Raw genomic sequence first — 17,646 nt, forward strand, 5'->3', positions numbered from 1 at the left:
TGGTAACAGCAGCCCCACAGAGCTGGATGACAGAGGAGGTATTAAAGAACCCAAGAGGCCCTCCCTGCAGCACACCTTGAACCACTGCAAGCAAATTTCGCTCCTAGATGCCCAAAACCCTTTATGCCTTGAGGCAGCTTCCAATTTCTGCTGAACACCCACTGGCTTTTCCTTGCAACAGAGAGGCTTTGCCCCGAGTTAAATCCGTGCAATAGTTGGTTTATGCTATCTGACTTTTTAATGGGGATGAGATAGTTCCACCTTGGCCCTGCTTCCTTGCAAAAGGACATGCTGAAGAGAGACTTTTATGTCTAGAGAAAGTTATTCTGGGTAATTTTCAAAAAATATCTTTTGTTTTCCTTAATTTTTTTCTAATTTAAATTCCTAATTCCATTTTTTTCCCCTAATTTCATTCTGCTGCATGAATCCACACGGTCAGACTCAGAGTAAATAAGGCGTAAGTAAACTTTCACAGAATCACAGAATCACAAGGTTGGAAAGGACCCATTGGATCATCGAGTCCAACCATTCCTAGCACTCCCTAAACCATGTCCCTCAGCACTTCATCCACCCGTTCCTTAAACACCTCCAGGGAAGGCGACTCTACTACCTCCCTAGGCAGCCTCTGCCAGTACCCAATGACTCTTACTGTGAAGAATTTTTGTCTGATATCCAACCTGAACCTCCCCTGACGGAGCTTCAGGCCATTCCCTCTTGTCCTGTCCACTGTCACTTGGGAGAAGAGGCCAGCTCCCTCCTCTCCACAACCTCCTTTCAGGTAGTTGTAGAGAGTAATAAGGTTTGAGTTGTGTAATAACTTTGAGTTGTGAAGGATGAAATGGAAACCCCAAAGCTCCTCTCCTGCTTCCATCGGGTACCATGCTGCAGCAACCCAAACCCTGCAAACACCTATGCCTGATCATAGCCCTGCTCTGCTGGGGGCATTTACAGATGGCCATTGTTGTTTTGTGGCAGGGGACAGCAGATGATGACTTGACACCGAGCAGAGATTCATCAGCCTTCACTCAGCTCACTCCGCCCCCTGCACCCCCAGCCTGTCATGCATTGTTCCCTGGAGAGATGGGGACACTACTCTGCTTTCATGCTAATAAAGCTGGACCTGGCAGCGTTACTTACAACTTCTCAAATGTGTTTAGGCATATAAAGGTGAGTACAATATACACATCTATAGCCTCTCTTCTTCTCTCGTGGACACAGCTACACAGACACGGGGACCCGCTCTGGCTGGCAGCCACCCATGCAGGGTCTTGCACACATATATGCACACACGTGAGGAGAACTGCACATACAGGAGCCAGCTGACATGAACACAGATGTCTATGCATGCCTCTGTTTACCCAGCTGAATAGTTGGCCCAATACCATTAACAAGTCTTCAGGGTTTCTTTTATTTTTTTTCCCCTTTGTTTTTTTTCTTTTCTCTTAACTAATTCTAAAAGCCTTGGGGGAACCACACTGAAGGGGTTTGAACACCTCTGGTGATTTCTGCCCACCCCTACCCCCTGCCCCAACACCTGCCCCAAACAGCCAAAGTCCTCTGTGGGCCGTAGCCAAGTATTTAGACAATCTGAGACCATGGGCCCAGTGAGTCTACCCTGTTTACAGGAACAAAGGAAAAATGTCTGCCAAGTCCTGTGACAGACACATCTGATGTCTTTCAAGTGCCTCCTGCACCTGCTGTGGTGGCACAGCTTGACTGCAAGACCCCATGCCAGCCTCCACCAGGCAGACGCCATGGTTTCCCACATATTTACTCCCAGATGAGCTTATTGAGAACTAAGGCTCATTTTTTCCAAAAAACCAAAAAATCTCTATTTACACAAGACAATAAAATCTGAGCAGCTTTCGCCCCAGAAGCTTTTGCAGAGCGGAGTCACTGCTGGACATGTGTGTCAATCCCTATTTACAAGTGATAGCTTTGCTCTACAGTACTCTGCTGGGAAGTACGGCTTCTTCTCGTGGAAGGACTATTTCTTTGTCCATCTTTTCCTTCCCCCATCACCTCTCCACACAGCCAGGTCTGTATTTGCATCAGGGGGCTGGATCTGACAGAGTTGCTTTTGTACAGCCCAGCTTGTGTGCATGGAGAGGGGCTCAGGATGAGGGCTTGAGTACACTTAGCTGTCTTTAAGTGTTTTCAACCTGCAAAGCCAATGTTTGAAGCTGATGAAACTAATTTCTTATTACAAAAGACATTTTTTCACCCATTCTGCTCATCTTAAAAATAAAGCAACTGACGAAGAAGCGAGGGCACTTCCCAGGGTGCTGCCATGCATGGGGCAGTGGGAATCTCAGCCGGTCTGTTTTCTCCTCGGGGGCATGAGAGTTTGCCAAAGGTTTTGGTCGAGGCTAGTTTCTCTGGCCTTTCCCGTTGTGCAATCCCAAGTGAGGGATGGGTAAACTGAGGCACAGAGTAGCGGAGGCAGCACACTGGTGTGGGCTCACTGGGGCAGGCTCATCAGGTGCCTTGGGTGCTAGATGACACTGTCTTCCATTGTGACTCGTCTGAAGACTGGATCCTGCTTGGGTGTCCTTCCGCTTTCTGTGGAAAACAAGGGGAGAGCAGGTAAAGCCCTGAAACAGCACCTTGCAGCAGCCATCAACTATTTTTAAGACTATTTTCACCCTCAAACAGAGCATGGGATGCCCAGCCTTGCCTCAGAAGGAAAGGCTTGCTTAGAGCAGGTGTATGTATTTATGGACCAGCATCCCATCAGGCACGTCCTCCCACCCTTTTTGCCAAAGCTAGTCTTACTAATTTGCCTGGCTTTGTCTCCATGTGAGCCAGTTATTTGTTAAGCAGCTGGAGGGCCAGCAGCATCAGCGACGGTTGCCCACCACTCTCTGAATGAAGGGTGGTGCAAAGGTGCCCCTTTGCTGCTCTAAGTTTAGCCCAGCTCAAGAAAGGAGAGCCCAGAACCAAGCTGCAACCACCAGGTTGTATCAGCCAAATGGGGCTTATTTGAGCAAACTGCATTTTTTTGTGATGTCCCACCCCGCCTTAGTAATAAATATTCAGTATATATGACTGCAGATTAAGACTTGTTTTGCTATTAGACATTATCTAAAGGGCACTTCACATCCTGAGTGCTCTGCTCTACAGCTGCTTCTACAATCATTGCAGCCCCAGGGAGGAAAACGTCTCCTTTTACACGCATAGGCTGAGAAGAGGCAGACACATGCAATTTGGGTTGAACACATGCAGGCTTTTTTATAAATAATATTTCAAGAAGAGGTTAGGATAGGCTAGACATACTGAAGAACAATTAAGATTTGTTCTGAAGCCATTTTCTGAACATAAATCATTTCACCCCATGTCCTATCCACCCAAGGCCCAGCTGTGCATGGCAGCATGGAAAATATTGCAGGGGAAGTGTAGGGGCAGATTCAGCAACTTTCGAAGCATCTCCCAGCTTGGATATTTCAGCAGTTGTTTTGGTGTCTCTCTGAAGAGGAGGGACTTCCATCCTTTCCTTATCGATCATCTCTTCCCCCTCCTCCCCTCCCAAGCAGTGGAACGCATTTTCTCCTTTTGTTTCTGCTGCTGCCTGTTTAGTGGGCCACTTCATATCGCATTGCGGTATAAACTGCTAGCAGATAAAAATGCCTGGGTGCACAGTGTATCCAGGCAAAAAATAATACCAAAAATCCCACCTGTTTAATATGAAGCACTCTTTCTGGCTGATATAAACAGAAGCTTAAGCAATGAGGCCTTTTATTTGCGTATATGAATGGTAGCAACACAAGCAAGGAGGAGGGTGAGGTGGAGGTGACCAAAGTGCAGAGCTGAGGTTCTTACACTGAAAAGAGCTCATCTATTTATCAAGGAGGGACTCTCTCACAAAAAAGCTGCTGAGGTCCTTTGCAGCAAACCATAAAATCTTATTTCCTTGCTTATTAAAGTGAGGTAACCAGGGCCCAGCCAGAGTAGGCAACCAACAGCTGCAGCAAGGCTTTTGCCCTCTTCAAATTGGCCTCCTGTTGCACGAGGGCTAATCCCATATGACCCATTCTTCCCTCCGGCTGCCTATGCAAAGCACCTGAGAAACTGCTCTTTGGTACATTTCAGCCAAAGGATGAAGCCTTGCCAGAAGTTAGGGCCTTTTCCTTTTATTCTGCCTGCCTAAAGTCCATTTCCCCACCTCTCTTTCTTCTTTTTTGCAACCAAATGCTAAGAGATGCCTAGGGTAAGGTGCTCTTGCTTCCCCAGTGGCATACCCAGAAGTCTTCCACCTGGCTCGTTGACAACTTGCTCTTCAACACTCACCTCCCAAAAACATTTATTAGTGGATGCTACCCCATACCCACTGAAACACAAGGCTTTTGGTGCCAGTGGGACACAAAGGCTGCAGGGCTCACACCTTCGTTGAGCTCTCCTGACACAGGGATCCAAATTAAACTCTGCCTGAGATGCCTCAGAGAGAAGTGGGAGTAGACAAGCTGAAAACAGTTTTATTATAGCCATAATTTACCCATTGAACATCCTGCTGCTGGAAATAACCTTTCCAAAGTTGTAACATAAGATGCAGTTGATTATAAGTGGCAGTTGGAGCTACTGGGTCATCTGTGCAAGTATTCCCATGCACATCAGCTAAGAAAGGTTGTACAACAGCTATGTTTGTGCTTTTTAAGCTGTTGTTTAGGGTTTTAAGCAAAGCTGTCAAAATATCAAGCATTTGCTTCCAGCATGTAACAACTGCTCTGTATACAAATATTTTTTCTTAATTTATTAAGATTTTAGCTTGGGTTTTTATATGTGTACAGAGTATTTAAGGAGCAGAAATATAAGAAAAGAAAATAAGTAGAGGATGAAGAAATAAAAAGACAACAAATAGTTAGTACGACTTTTTGTTGTTGTTGGCATTTTGCTGGAGAAGACTATCACCATCTGCCTGGCATAACAAATACAATAAACAATAAGCACCTGTAAAAAGCTATTCTGATGTGAAAAAAAAAAATTCCAACCTATTCTGGCTAATCCAAATATTTCTACATTAAACAGACTATCCCTGCTGAATTAGGATAATGCACAATCTGGTGCATGATCCACATAACCTTAGGGTCTGTCAGAGACCTTGGAAGAGCAAAACCGGTGTTACACCAACTGCCTGCACTGAATGAAATTACTCTTGGTGTGGAGTTAGGGGATGCTGCTGCCCTCTCAGGGTTACCCTTTCAGGTGCTGCCCACTGGCCATGCTGCTAATGTCTTTGCTGAGGATGGCCGCCACTAACATGACCATCGCTGCCTTCCCCGGGAGCATTAATCACCAGCTTTATGCTGCAGGATGTTCTCCACGCCATTACTAGAGAGCCTGCGACGACATGACATTTATATAATGTTCATGAGCACAGACTATTCAAACTCTAGAATATTAATTAAGTAAAATTTGCATAGAGCCTAACGGAATGCAGCAGTAACTAAAAATAAAGTACTTTTCTTTCTAAATGTAAGGAGGAGATCAAGGTGTGACAGATGACCATGCCAATGCTCTTAGGCTTTCCTGACGTTGCTTTTTAATAAGATGAGCTATTTTTTTTTCCTGTTGTCTAGGCAAGTCTATGGGGTATGTTCTAGTGAGATCAAGAGCATACAGAAGTGTGTGTGAGAGAGGCCAGCTATCCAAAGAAGAGGGAAGGGGGATACAGGAAATAGGGACGCACATAGAGACAAGCAAGGACCCCTTGGAGCTCAGCACCTTCCACCACTGCCACCATTTCCTACAGCCACTCTGAAGCATCTCACTGCTCATTAGCTGGGGCAGAGAGGAAAGAAAAGATCATTTAACAACCACATATTTCAGGGATTTAAATGCAATCAACAGGCGGAAAGGAGCAGCACCATAAGTAATGCCTACACAGTGCTTCTAAAGCTGTGAAAAATAGCTCCCATCCCCAGCTACCCTCCAGCCTACACAGTCTTTCTTGGCTTGTCTTTCCCCTTGTGTTTCTCCTTCACATGTTTCGGGGAAATCTTTATAGTCTTTTATGGCTCTTGCAGAAAAGGGGCAGGTATTGCCCATTGGAGCCAAAGCGTCCTTAAGCAGTAGAAAACATCAACTGCACAGCAAACTGGTGCAGTCTGCACCAGGGTTACACAGGAAAAATAACCCAGTCCTGTGCAAATTAAAAGAAGTGAGGGAAAAAAAAGAGATTCACAACTTGCAAGGCATCCCAAGATGATTTCCAAGACAAAGCAAGGCACAGAGCCTCACACTTCTCCATCTCCCTCTTCTTGCCTGCATTCCTGGATTTCCTCCAAACATGCCCAGCAACACGTGCTTCCCAAAGACAGTCCCATGTATCATGGGGGGGTCTATGTATCAGGGTGATGTTTTTGTCAGACTAAGCACCGCCTGTTTGCCTCTATTCTGTTTCATTTTCATCAAAAGCGGGATGCTTATTGCAGTTAAATGATGAAACTTTAGTCTTCTTCCTATAAGGCAAATCTGCTGGGTTTTGGGTTTGTTTGGTTGTTGTTAAAGCATTAAAAAAGATGATCCCTTCAGTACAGGGCTGATTATCCCCTTCAACCCAGCTTGCAAAGTTATGTGCCCAAAGCATGGGTATGAATTTAATACCATAATCGCTACTGCCTCTTCATCAAGCTGTTAGTTACTTCAAATCTCTGCCTTGGCTCAGCATTAAGAAATGCTTCAGAAGTTTTGAAGCAACCCCTTCTACTCTAGGAGCATTTTAGGCACTGAGGACTTAACAATGACTCGAGTTTTGCATGATGCCAGTTGCATAAGAATTGTATCTACTGAGCTACTTATCAACAAGGAGAAATTTCACCATGCCTGTATCAGCTGTCTGACAGAACACAAAACTATTTTCAAGGGGAAAAAAATGACAAAAATAATCCCCATCCTGCTCCATCCCCTAAAGAGTCTTAAACCATTTTTGGCTTAATATAATTAATAGTATCTATTTCCTCTCTGTTTGTGATTCAGCTGTTTCCAAAGCTATAAGAAGCACCAACAGTGAATTCTGTGGTGCCAGAACAGCCTGGGGACAGAAATAAACAGCTTGAAAATAAAAAGCTTTTTTTTTTGCAATCAAAGTGCTAATAGGCATAGTAGGCTGGTAGAGAAAAGCTCAAGTGAGAAAAGATGGAGAAGAGGGGAGATCAACCTATCTACAGATAAACCTGAAATACACAGAAATGCTAAGGGAGAATGACCATTCAGAGTAAAGGGAAAGTTTTTTCAGTAGGATACAATCATTCCATAGCAAACCCACCTGGTTTATTCTTGCATAGTTTCAGGCACACTGATAAATGCCATGTTGATCACCTACCTCCTATTCTATCATAAAAATGTTTGCTACGGTGTATCTCTTTGCATGAATTTAATCCCACCATATCCCTGAAAAACTATATTTTTGCAGTCTAAAACAGTAAAAGAATTTCTGCTTTCTCCAAAATAATAGGTACTTCAAGCATTTCAAGCCTCAACAGGCTCCATTGGGCTACTACATGGATTGGTATGACCACATGGGTCTGAAATGCTTGCTTTGCCTGCCTGCATAGATCTACCATGCACTGCTCAGCTCCATAGCTGCTAGCATGGAAAATAAAATGAAATAGGAAAGTGGCATCAATAGCAAGAGCAGCGGCTGTTTTGCTACAAAGCCAAGTGATTTCCAGTCTCCCAATGGGAAATGCTCCCTTGCTGAAACCTAGATCCAGAAGAGGCACAGATATAATCAGTGCTTGGTCAGAAATGAAGTTTCCTTCACAAGATGTTTTGGCTTGAGCACTTGGCTTCAAGAAGTACTCACGCAACTCAAACCAGACTCTTTTATAGGCTACAAACACTACCAAACACCACCAAACCCTGGTTATCCACTCCCAACAATACCCTGCTGAGCAGTACCCAGTAGCATCGTCCCATATGAGGACAATGAGGATGGAGTGCAGCTACTCCACTGCTGCCTTTATCCCTCAGCATTGGGAATATCTTGCCTTACATAGGCATCATTTGTATGCTCCAAATCTTTTGGCTTTTACTCAGCTTGAAGGGAGTTTGATGGAGGCAGCTTGGGTAGAAGCAGCACCAGACTCCAAAGTCCAAGGCATGGGAGGACTTTGTCAAAAATCATGTACCAAGAACCTGGTATTGATTATGTCCAGAGGCAGTTATTTTCGTTGTCAACCTTTCTAGTCTGTTTTCTGGCTTTCTGTATCCTGCTAGTGAATCCTAATTGCTCCCAAGAGTTTTGAAGGGGGAGACTGGAGGAGAGTGGTGAAGCACCAGATGGCCATCAGCAGTGGTGGGACAGGAAGGGCAATGTGGCCGAGGATGGTAACGGTGCTTTGTGAATGCCCAGACCAAGAAAATAAAGAGACAGCAAACAATGACCGAGGAGGCCTAACGGGGACTTGTTTTACTCTTTGACATGCTACCAGCAGTTTTTAATCTCAGAAGAATGAAAATGAAAAAAAAAAAAAGTTAATCCCCCCAAACAATTACAATAATTAAAAGGTACGACACATGAAATGCTATACTTAATCATCCGTGTGTCGTTGGCTAGTTTATACAGTAGGCAAAAAACAGACCTAAAATCACCTCCAACAAATGTCAACCAGTATTGTTCTCACCCCTAAACAAACACTGCTAGCCTGATATTTCTAGTTGTAGCTGCATAACCTTTGTGCTTAAATTGCTCAGTTTAGGCCTCCTTTCTTTGGCATTGCTCACCCATGCCATAAAGGAGTGGAGACTTATACTGAAGACAGTAACAGAGAGAGGAAAAACAACAAAAGCGAGATTAATCGTACAGTACGTACATACAGTACCTTCTAAATTGTGATCAGTTGTTTATTGGTTGGCAAACAAGCTTCACTTTTACAACAAATATTAGTAATGAGGTCATTCAACTGTTGAGACCATACAAAATGGATCATAAATTAAAAAAAAAAAAAAAAAGAAAAATAAGAGAAGAATTCATACTCCGTGCTGCTAATTTACCTCCAGAAAGCCTATGTTACTTAAAAATCCTGTCAAATTAATATATTTCCTGTTAGGAAAAGTAATGAATAGAAGACTTTTTTTTTATAAATATCACTGCAAAGTACTTTTTAGCTCACTACGCATCAATCGATTTTCTTCTTAACCACTGCAGTACAAATGCCTAAACTGGGGACCAGACAGAGCAGTGAAGGTGCTCCGCTCCTCCAGGGAAATGGCCGTCTCCTGTATTAGCCCCACTCCGGCTATGAAAAACCCCCCTCTTGGCTCCTGGATGTAAACCTGCGTCCCGGCTAAGGGGCTGATCGCCAAAGATGCTTCGCAGGATTATTGTCACAATTGGTTGTGCATTGTCAACAAGGAAGTTTGCCCTTCTCTAGTCTGCCAAAAGGTGTGCTGGCAATATGCCAATGAAGAAAGTTATCCAGTGAGGAAATAAAGACTGCCTTTGCTGAAAAGAAATGGTGATGCTGTTACTAAAAAATGGTCCTTAGAAATAGAAAATTATGTGGGGTTTTGTTTTTGTTTTTTTTTTCCCCAGAGAGATTTGTTCACTGGGATAGGGAAGTGATGGAAGGGAGGGTCAGTGGAAGAGGCAAAACAAATCTTTTCTTTTTTCTAAAAAAAAAAGGACAAGTTATGAAAAACCTTGCTCCTACTGGTAGACAAACTTACAAGACCAGCACAACAGAAAAAAGTTCTTTTTTTTTTTTCTTTTTCCACTACATTAACAGGGACGCATGTTCTGGAGGAACAGAAAGCAGACTATATGTGCAATGCTAGTATCTGTACATTACATAGAAATTATTCGCTTCTCTTTTTCTGCCATTAGTTTTTGTCATCCATTAATACAACAAAATGTAAATTATGCCTTTAGCACAGAATTCTAGGATTCCCTTCTGTCTCATTAAATTTGTTTGGTTTTTTGGTCCCACAACAAAGGATGCTGCGGTGAAACCAAGTTGTGAGCAACCAAAACCCAGGACATGATCTGGATTGGTAAGAAAGAGTTTTGCTAGCTTGTTTTTGTGCAGCGCTCCCACCTAGATGCGTCATCTCTACTAGTTTCAAATGCACATTTTTTGGCCTTTTATTTATTTATTTCTTTGCCTTTTTTTTCCCCCCTTTTAAATCAGGTCCTTAGTATTAAGAGCAACACAGCGTCAGGGATTGTTTAATCAAACACGGCATAACTTGAAAAGGCCACGTAGTGTGCCGTTATCTATCTCTTTCATTAACATAATGAAGTCTGTCTGGAGGCAAGAAGGATGGGGTAAGAAGGGTGGGGGCAGCAGTTACTGTCCTCTCCTGGCCGGCCTAAAAATTCCAGTAAAAAAAGTCCAAGAGTTTCCTTTTGAACAGAATGAAGATTTAGGAGTACACACAATATTACCACTGTTTGGATTAACTCAGAACAGTAAACCAAGCGTTATGGTGGAGCTTTTTGTTGTCTCTTTGATTAATTTTTGCTGAATCTTCTATAGACTAGTGACCAAGTGAGCAACTCCCTTTGCATTGCCATCCGGGGGGGTTCCCTCTTTGTTTGGTGGGACTATAAAACCATCACTGCTGCCTCGTCCTAGTTGGTAGTAAGAGTGTAGCTGATGGACATGGTTCCTGGAGCCGAGGTTGGGCATGCTTTTGTAGTAAACATCGTCGGCATCACTGCTGCTGCTTTTGGCAGGTGGCGGATCTGTTTGGGTGCTGGCAGTAACGCTTTCCGTCATAGGCATGCCAGCCAGTGTGGGCATACTGGTGTAGAGAGAATCCCTGTTGGGTGACTGGAGGTCATCTGTGTGCTCATTGGTCAGCAAGGGGAAAAAGCTCTCACTGTTGTCTTGTGGTATGCACCGCCGGCTATAGTGGTGCTGGTGGTTGTCTGCCGAGTACACCCGGGGAGGCAGCAGAGGGGCGTCTGACTCCTCGTGGATGAGCTCCAGGCCCAGGCTCTCCTCGTGGGTGAAGGAGGTGGCATCATCCAGCACGATAGCGTCATCCTCACTCCTCCCGCCCATGCTGTTGACGAGTTTGTTCATCAGGTTGCGGCTCTGCTCACTGGAGCGCTCATGGTTGTTCAGGTAGGAAGGGATGTAGTTGGAGGTGAGTTCCTTCAGGATCTTTTTCTCGAGGGCATTCTCAGTGTGGTTGTAGCCGCGGTCAAGGATTTGCACGCAGTTGCTGAGGTACTCTCCGCTGGCGATGCTGTAGTTGTTGCCATGATTACCATTCAGTGGTAGAGTATCCGTGACACTTGTATCCCTGGCATTGTTCAGAAGCCCCTCTGAAAAACATTACACAAGAGAGGGTGACTTGTACAAACAGGACACTCATGCAGGATGTACACACTCAAACCCCCTTTCTAGGCTGCCACGGCTGCTGAGGCTTGGCGGCAAGGAGTGCGTCATAGCCAAAATAGGAAGGAGCAGCTCCAGCTAACTGGCTTTAAGTCTTCCCATAGAAAAAATGGAAAGCACTGTTACATAAGTGCCTTGACGAGGCAATAGCCAGTGGGAAGGAAAAACCTCTCCTGGCCGGTACCTTCTATGGCTCTTGCACTTTGCTCAACGTATTCCCAGGGAGGCTGAGAAATAGCTGCCCCTGAGCTTGTACAAATTGCCATGGCTCCAGGCACTTTGGAAGAAAGGGGTGATTCCTCCAAGCTGAAAGAAAAGTTTTTGCAGCCCAGGTGAATCGTTACCCAAACTTTGTTTGGGAGTGTATCTTTTTTTCCTGGTCTCTTCTTTTGTTGGGCAGTCTGCCAGGGGAAAGGCATAAGCCCTCAACGGTGGGATTTGGGAATTAGCAACGCAAGGCAAAGTGCTTTCCGGCCCAGGGTTTTCTGGAACAAGTCTAAACGCCCTACCTCTCCCAGCACGGCCAAAATTATTTACTGGCTGGGCAGGGACTTTCTAATATGAATGTGATGTTGGAGGCAGCTGCTCTGGGGTCTTGCAAAGCCTTCAAAAATAGCTCTCATTTCACTTGCAAAGTTAGAGGGTTCAGTTCAAGTACAGTCACCACCATGATATGGTGGGGTCAGGGGAACCCTTGAGGAGTAATGGGGGTTTCAGGGTGCACTCCAACTAACTGCCTATCACATCCCCACAGATGTCTCAACACTGTCAACGTAAGGCTGGAGGTCAGCTCTTTCCCAACACACTGTGGGAGATGGCAGGGAAGCACTTTGAGAGCAATGCAGCACAAGTGGGCAGGAGTGATGATTTTTCCAGGCCCAGCAGTTAAGTCACCACGCTTTCTTTTTGGGGATTACTGCCCTCCTTGGAAGGAGGGCAAGCGTGGAGATGCATGAAATAATGTTTTCACCTTTCAGCTAAGGGCTTTGGGTGCTGCCAAAAAATGGCAAGCAAATTCCAGGAAGCTGCGATTGCATTAGAGGAGTCATTAGCTGACAATTTCAGATGAACAGTTGCTCATACCATGCTTGGTACATGGCACGTGTACCCTCTGAAAATACAGGATTTGGTCTATATCTGTGATGGAGTAGTTGCTGCATGTTGAGGGCTGGAAAGCGCTACTGTAGGCTTTCTTCTTATTTTTGAGCGAAATACCCCAAATGTTTTCATCACCTTTTAGGTTTCTGAAGCTGAGAGGGTGCTGTGGTATCACAGGTTTTCCAACGAATGAAGGAGCTATGCCAAAAAATCAACTAGCCATCACAGTCATAGAGCAAAGCTGTTACTTTTCACGGTGGAAGCTCTCAACCAAATCATGATGCTTGGGGAGAAATGAAGAGTGAGCATTTTGAGGGGAGAACTGCATGTAATGGGTGACGGGTACAACAGCATCTGTTTTATGGTCACATTAAGTAACGTATGCATTGAGGTGCTGAGCACTGTGCTTCTGCTGTCAATGCACAGAGCTGGGGTTTGGTGTGGAAATAAAATGGAGATTTTGCAGGTGAGAACAAAGTGAGGTCTGCAATGAAACACAGTGTATAAAAAAGCCATGACCTCGCAAATAAAATGTGAAGTTTTAAAAAAATCATATGCACAGGTATACAAGAAACTATGCTGGGTCAATGATATCACAAAACTGAGAAATAAACAGAAAATGCATCATCTAATCTCATCTATATATATATGTACACATGCATATATATATACAGACATACATATACACGCATACACTTATATATATACACACATGTATAGTCATATTCTTTTGATTTCAAAACTGTGAGATGAGTTTCCTTTATTAACTACATCATCTATATGTGATGCAATAAAAGTGAACTAAAAAAAATTACATTTGATATGCAATGTTTAGCTTTACTCCCATACTTGTCTCTCTGTAGGGCTCTAAACGACAGCATGAAGAAAAGGAAAGAAAAAACAACAAGTAAGCTTACAGCGACAGTAGGAGAAACATGAGTAAAAAGCAAATTGATGATATGCAGAAAAGAGAGTTAACAGAAATAATTTCCACTGCCCAGAATACATGAATTTGTTACATGGTTTATTTCAGGTTAAAAATATTGACATTTTAGACAGAAAAAAAATATTTTATGCACAATATTCAATAGACTACATTTTTATTAAAAAAATTATCACATTTAAAATGTTTTCCAATGCCATTATAAAACGTTCAGTGTGCAACACAAATCAAGAAATAATGCCTAGAAATCTAAGAAAGTCTAAAGCTGTTAACGGTCATGCTTGAAAAGACAGGCACTGTCAACATCACTTCCAGGTCTTAAAATGAATGGCATAATGCATTGTTAGTTATAATAACCCCTGGCAGTTGAAATTGAAATCTGTTTCCTTGCTAAAGATGTTTTGCCGTCCATCCTTTGCAAATGTGCTTTGTAAGAATATGACTTTGCTCATCAGAGGGCTGGTGGCATTTTACAATCTTCAGTTAAGTCTGGTCTTTTTTAAACTGAACACATGGCAAGCTATACAGACTTTGCAAAAGAAAAATGTAAAAACAACAGTATTTTTGATATTGGCATTGCTAAATGGAGCTATAGACAAGAAAGGATTAAAACAAGAAGCGCCAGAGATGACAATGAAGAGCCAGTGATAGTTCTCAGCTTCTCACTTTCCAATGGTCTCTGGGTTTTAATTAGAGCTCATTAACATGATTGCGGCCTTCTCGTAAAATTACCTCTCATGAAAGCAGTTAGGCCATTTTGAGAAACTCCTGCCCAAGAAACCAAGCTGCCATTTGCCAATGGAGGTGAGCAGTCTGCACTTGCTGTGAGTTGCCAGATCCCTTACCTACCAGATCCTCCTTCCTCTGTGTTCACTTTCCCATCCAGGAATTGCTTTTGCCACCAGGAAATGGTACTTTGGCCTTTTAGGGTCTGATCTCACCTCTTTCCAAGGTTTCTCGTTTGGGGCTCACAGCCTCTGGTGAGATTCTATTGCAGATGGGCCAGCTTCAGCTAGAGCAGAGAGGGTATTTCAAAACATCTAACCGGAGTGCACGAAAGGAAGAGGTGGACCAGATCAGGCCCCAGGTTTCTTATAGGACCAGCACCAAAGGTGGTAGATGAAGGTGGCAAAAAAAATTATTGCCTTAGGATATGGAATGAGTTAGTTGGACAACATCAGCTAGCAATGCCCTCACAGCATGTCAGTCCCAGCCAAGGCACATCCAGAGATGGTGACAGTGTCTACTTTTACAAGGTACTATCATTGCTTTAGCATGCCTGCCGGTGTAGCATCCTTAAATCCCAAAGAGCAGCTGAGACCATTAGGCCTGGTTGGTTTCACTAACTTTTGTTTCTGCTGCAGATTCTCCTAATATTCAGTTTGTAACCGCCCAGGGATAGTAACTAGTTTGAAAGCAACAGCTATACCAGTTCTACAGTCATTAATTAACTTGCAGCCTCCTGAAAAGGATGTGTTGGGTTCTGCTCCCTCTGAAGTCAATGGCAAAGCTCCAGGGGCTTAAATAGGATCAGTATTGGTTTCACCCTCTTTCTCTCTCACAGATGAAGCCTGGGCAGGTTTCTCTGTTATCCACCTGGCTGTGTTGCACTGAATAGCACTTGCAAATCAATTACACTATTTTTGTGGAATAAACTGCTGTAAGCTCAGGTAACTGTATCAGAAACTAGTCTTAAAAATTATAACAATATGAAATTATTAAAATGCACATAAAATCTTCTTGTCACATTTCCAACAAATTAGTTGGTTCAGTTGAAGCATCCAGACCTGAATATCAGGACTTGTCTTAAGTAAAAAAGCTGACCCAGCATTATCTGTTGACACTTGACTGAAAAGTCCCCCAAACCTCAATGTTATCATCCAGAACTATACAGAATATCAGAACTCATTTTGACATTTGTGGTACACTGAAATTCTTAAAATTCAGAGTGTTTCATGTTTACAGTAGCCCTTTTTAAAAAAAATAATTCATAGAAGCAAGTCATTAGCATAGTTTAGGAAAATAATGAACAGCAAAAGATCAAACACATGCCTTATTTGTGCTTTGAATGATCATATTCTAGTGATACAGTTCAATATCTATCATAAACAATATGCTGTCATATAGTACGAAAGGAGTTTTTCTGCTACCATTATAACCATCATTATTTTCACTTCCTTACAGATCCTTTACTGGAAAGGGATGCTTTCACTAGGAGTGGGGACCTGACAGAGCGCTGATATACTTGGACTTGAATGCAGTGTTACTCTGTAATGACTCGGCCACCTTGCAAGTAAGCCAAAACAACAACAGAAAAATCCCATGGAAATGGCAGAGCAGGATGCAGCCACCAACAGACAGGAGCTGACAGAGCTCCATACTCCCCAGCTCCTCTTCAGGTCCTGCTTAAATGCATCTGCTTCTCCCCCATGGAAGCATCGGGACATCAACTTAGAAACATGGTCCCTACCCACAGCCAGAGCAGAAACAAACATACAGGTGACAAGAGACTGACAGCAGAAACCTCTATTAGGTACAACTGACTCTACCTGCTTCATTTCCATTGCCAAAAGGAGAATAAGCAAGAGCTTCTCGTTTCCCTACACCTTATCTATTCTTTTTTTTTTCTTTCCCCCCCCAGTTTCTAATAGCACATACAAAATGTATTAAGGCAAATGGCAATAATTCTTACAATATCTAAGCTCTGCTCTTTGGAGCTGACCTACACTCCTTGCTTCAAGCTGTCATTTCTCATAGAGATCAAGGGCAGTTTTTCTCTGTTTTGCATTTTTTTCTTGTGCAGGCCAGTGCACCACTGATCACATTTTTCTACACCATTTCAAATGAGAGCAGGTTTGGTGGCAAAGGCCATTTTAGCTTCACTTACCTTCAGAGATGTTCCTGTTTCTGAAATGAATGGTTTAATAAGGAAATGCACTGACAACAAAGAGGGGAATGGATAAGTCTGACAAAATACACACGCAAGACCAAAACAATACAAAAGCAAGGAGATTGAAAAAAAAAATAAATCAAACCCACTATGAATGCTTTGAGTAAGACTGACAAGGCTCTCTCAAAGTTAATTTGATTGCTCATGGAAAAAAAGCCTCTAGAAAATGGAAAGATGCATTGAAATGAAAGGAAGGGGAGGATCTTGTTTTTTTTGTGCCCAGTTCCAAAAAAACAAAGTGTGTGTGAGGGGAGCAAAAAAAAAGGAAGAAAAAAAAGAAAGAAATGGGCCAAAATAAGCCACAGAAAATGGAATTCTCACTAGAAAAATTAGAGAGAAACTCCAGCACACCTTGTGCGTTGTACATGCTGACAGAAGGGTTGTTATAGACCGCCGATTCCCCGAGCAATGTATTATAGGGGTTGTTAGTGCCATGAGGACGAAGCAGAGCATTGGTTATAAGATGATTAGCCATGGCTCCTGGAGCAGCCCAATAGAAAGACAGAGAAAAAAAAAAAAACAAAAAAGGTCAATCAGGCAAATGTGGTATTAAAAAAAAGGGAAAAAGAACATTCAGAATGACAACAGTTGAAATAGTCCTGATTACAAGCAGCCAGCTAATTAGACTTGGAAAACTGTATGCCACTGAAGCAGAACAGATGTTACTGACGATGCACAAATCCAAACCAATGCAAAAGAAAATGTATCAGAAAGCAGATAAGCTACATTTATGGTGGTTCCCCAGTCACTTGGAGTGTAAGCAAGGCTGTGCCCACATGCTTGTTACAAAGAAAGAAAGATGGCAGCCTACACAATGTGAGGGGAAAAAGTCTCCAGAAAGTGCCAAATGAATACAAAAAAATATATGACTAACAGAAAACAGCACATTCAACTCCCACTATGGACTAGAATCTCTTTTACCAGTCCTTTGCAGCACATCTATAATCAAAAAAGCAGAATTAAAAAGAAAGGATGAGAATGTGGCCTCTCTGAAGGCTCTCAGAACCTATTAGAGAGCAGCTCTTTCTCATGTCTAAAAGGACAGGTTTCACTTCAGCTACTGCTATGGTACCACCATCGAGCACATCCACAACCACCCAAATCCACCCTTGCAGGTGAAAACACTACAGCTCCATCAGATATTTCTGGTAGAATTGAGAGCGGTCACGGAAATCTATGTTTAAAGACTCTCTGCCTTGCACACAGTTTGTTTCCCTACTCCCCATTTTGCTGTTGTTTCCAAGCACTCAGGAGGCAGTTGTCCTCCCACTTTCACTTATGCCTTGGAGTCACAGCATCTGGACTTGTGC

General features: G+C 43.2%; 1 protein-coding gene across 18 annotated transcripts in view; it reads right to left on the minus strand.

Annotated features, from left to right (window-relative positions):
- Positions 1–1,534: 1,534 nt before the first annotated feature.
- Positions 1,535–17,646, minus strand: part of ADGRL3 (adhesion G protein-coupled receptor L3) — a 532,152-nt gene continuing 516,040 nt past the window's right edge. For 4 of the 18 annotated variants that reach the window (XM_054064751.1, XM_054064749.1, XM_054064745.1 and 1 more), the window contains 3 exons: positions 16,688–16,816; positions 13,293–13,310; positions 2,576–11,272 (listed from right to left, as the gene is read on the minus strand). In XM_054064751.1, the coding sequence (XP_053920726.1) occupies positions 10,470–11,272; positions 13,293–13,310; positions 16,688–16,816 (950 nt within the window). In that variant the 3' untranslated portion in view covers positions 2,576–10,469. The other 14 variants (XM_054064747.1, XM_054064748.1, XM_054064757.1 and 11 more) reach the window with 9 other exon arrangements.

Source organism: Cuculus canorus, chromosome 4 (genome assembly GCF_017976375.1).
Source record: "Cuculus canorus isolate bCucCan1 chromosome 4, bCucCan1.pri, whole genome shotgun sequence".
Classification (NCBI taxonomy): Eukaryota; Metazoa; Chordata; class Aves; order Cuculiformes; family Cuculidae; genus Cuculus; species Cuculus canorus.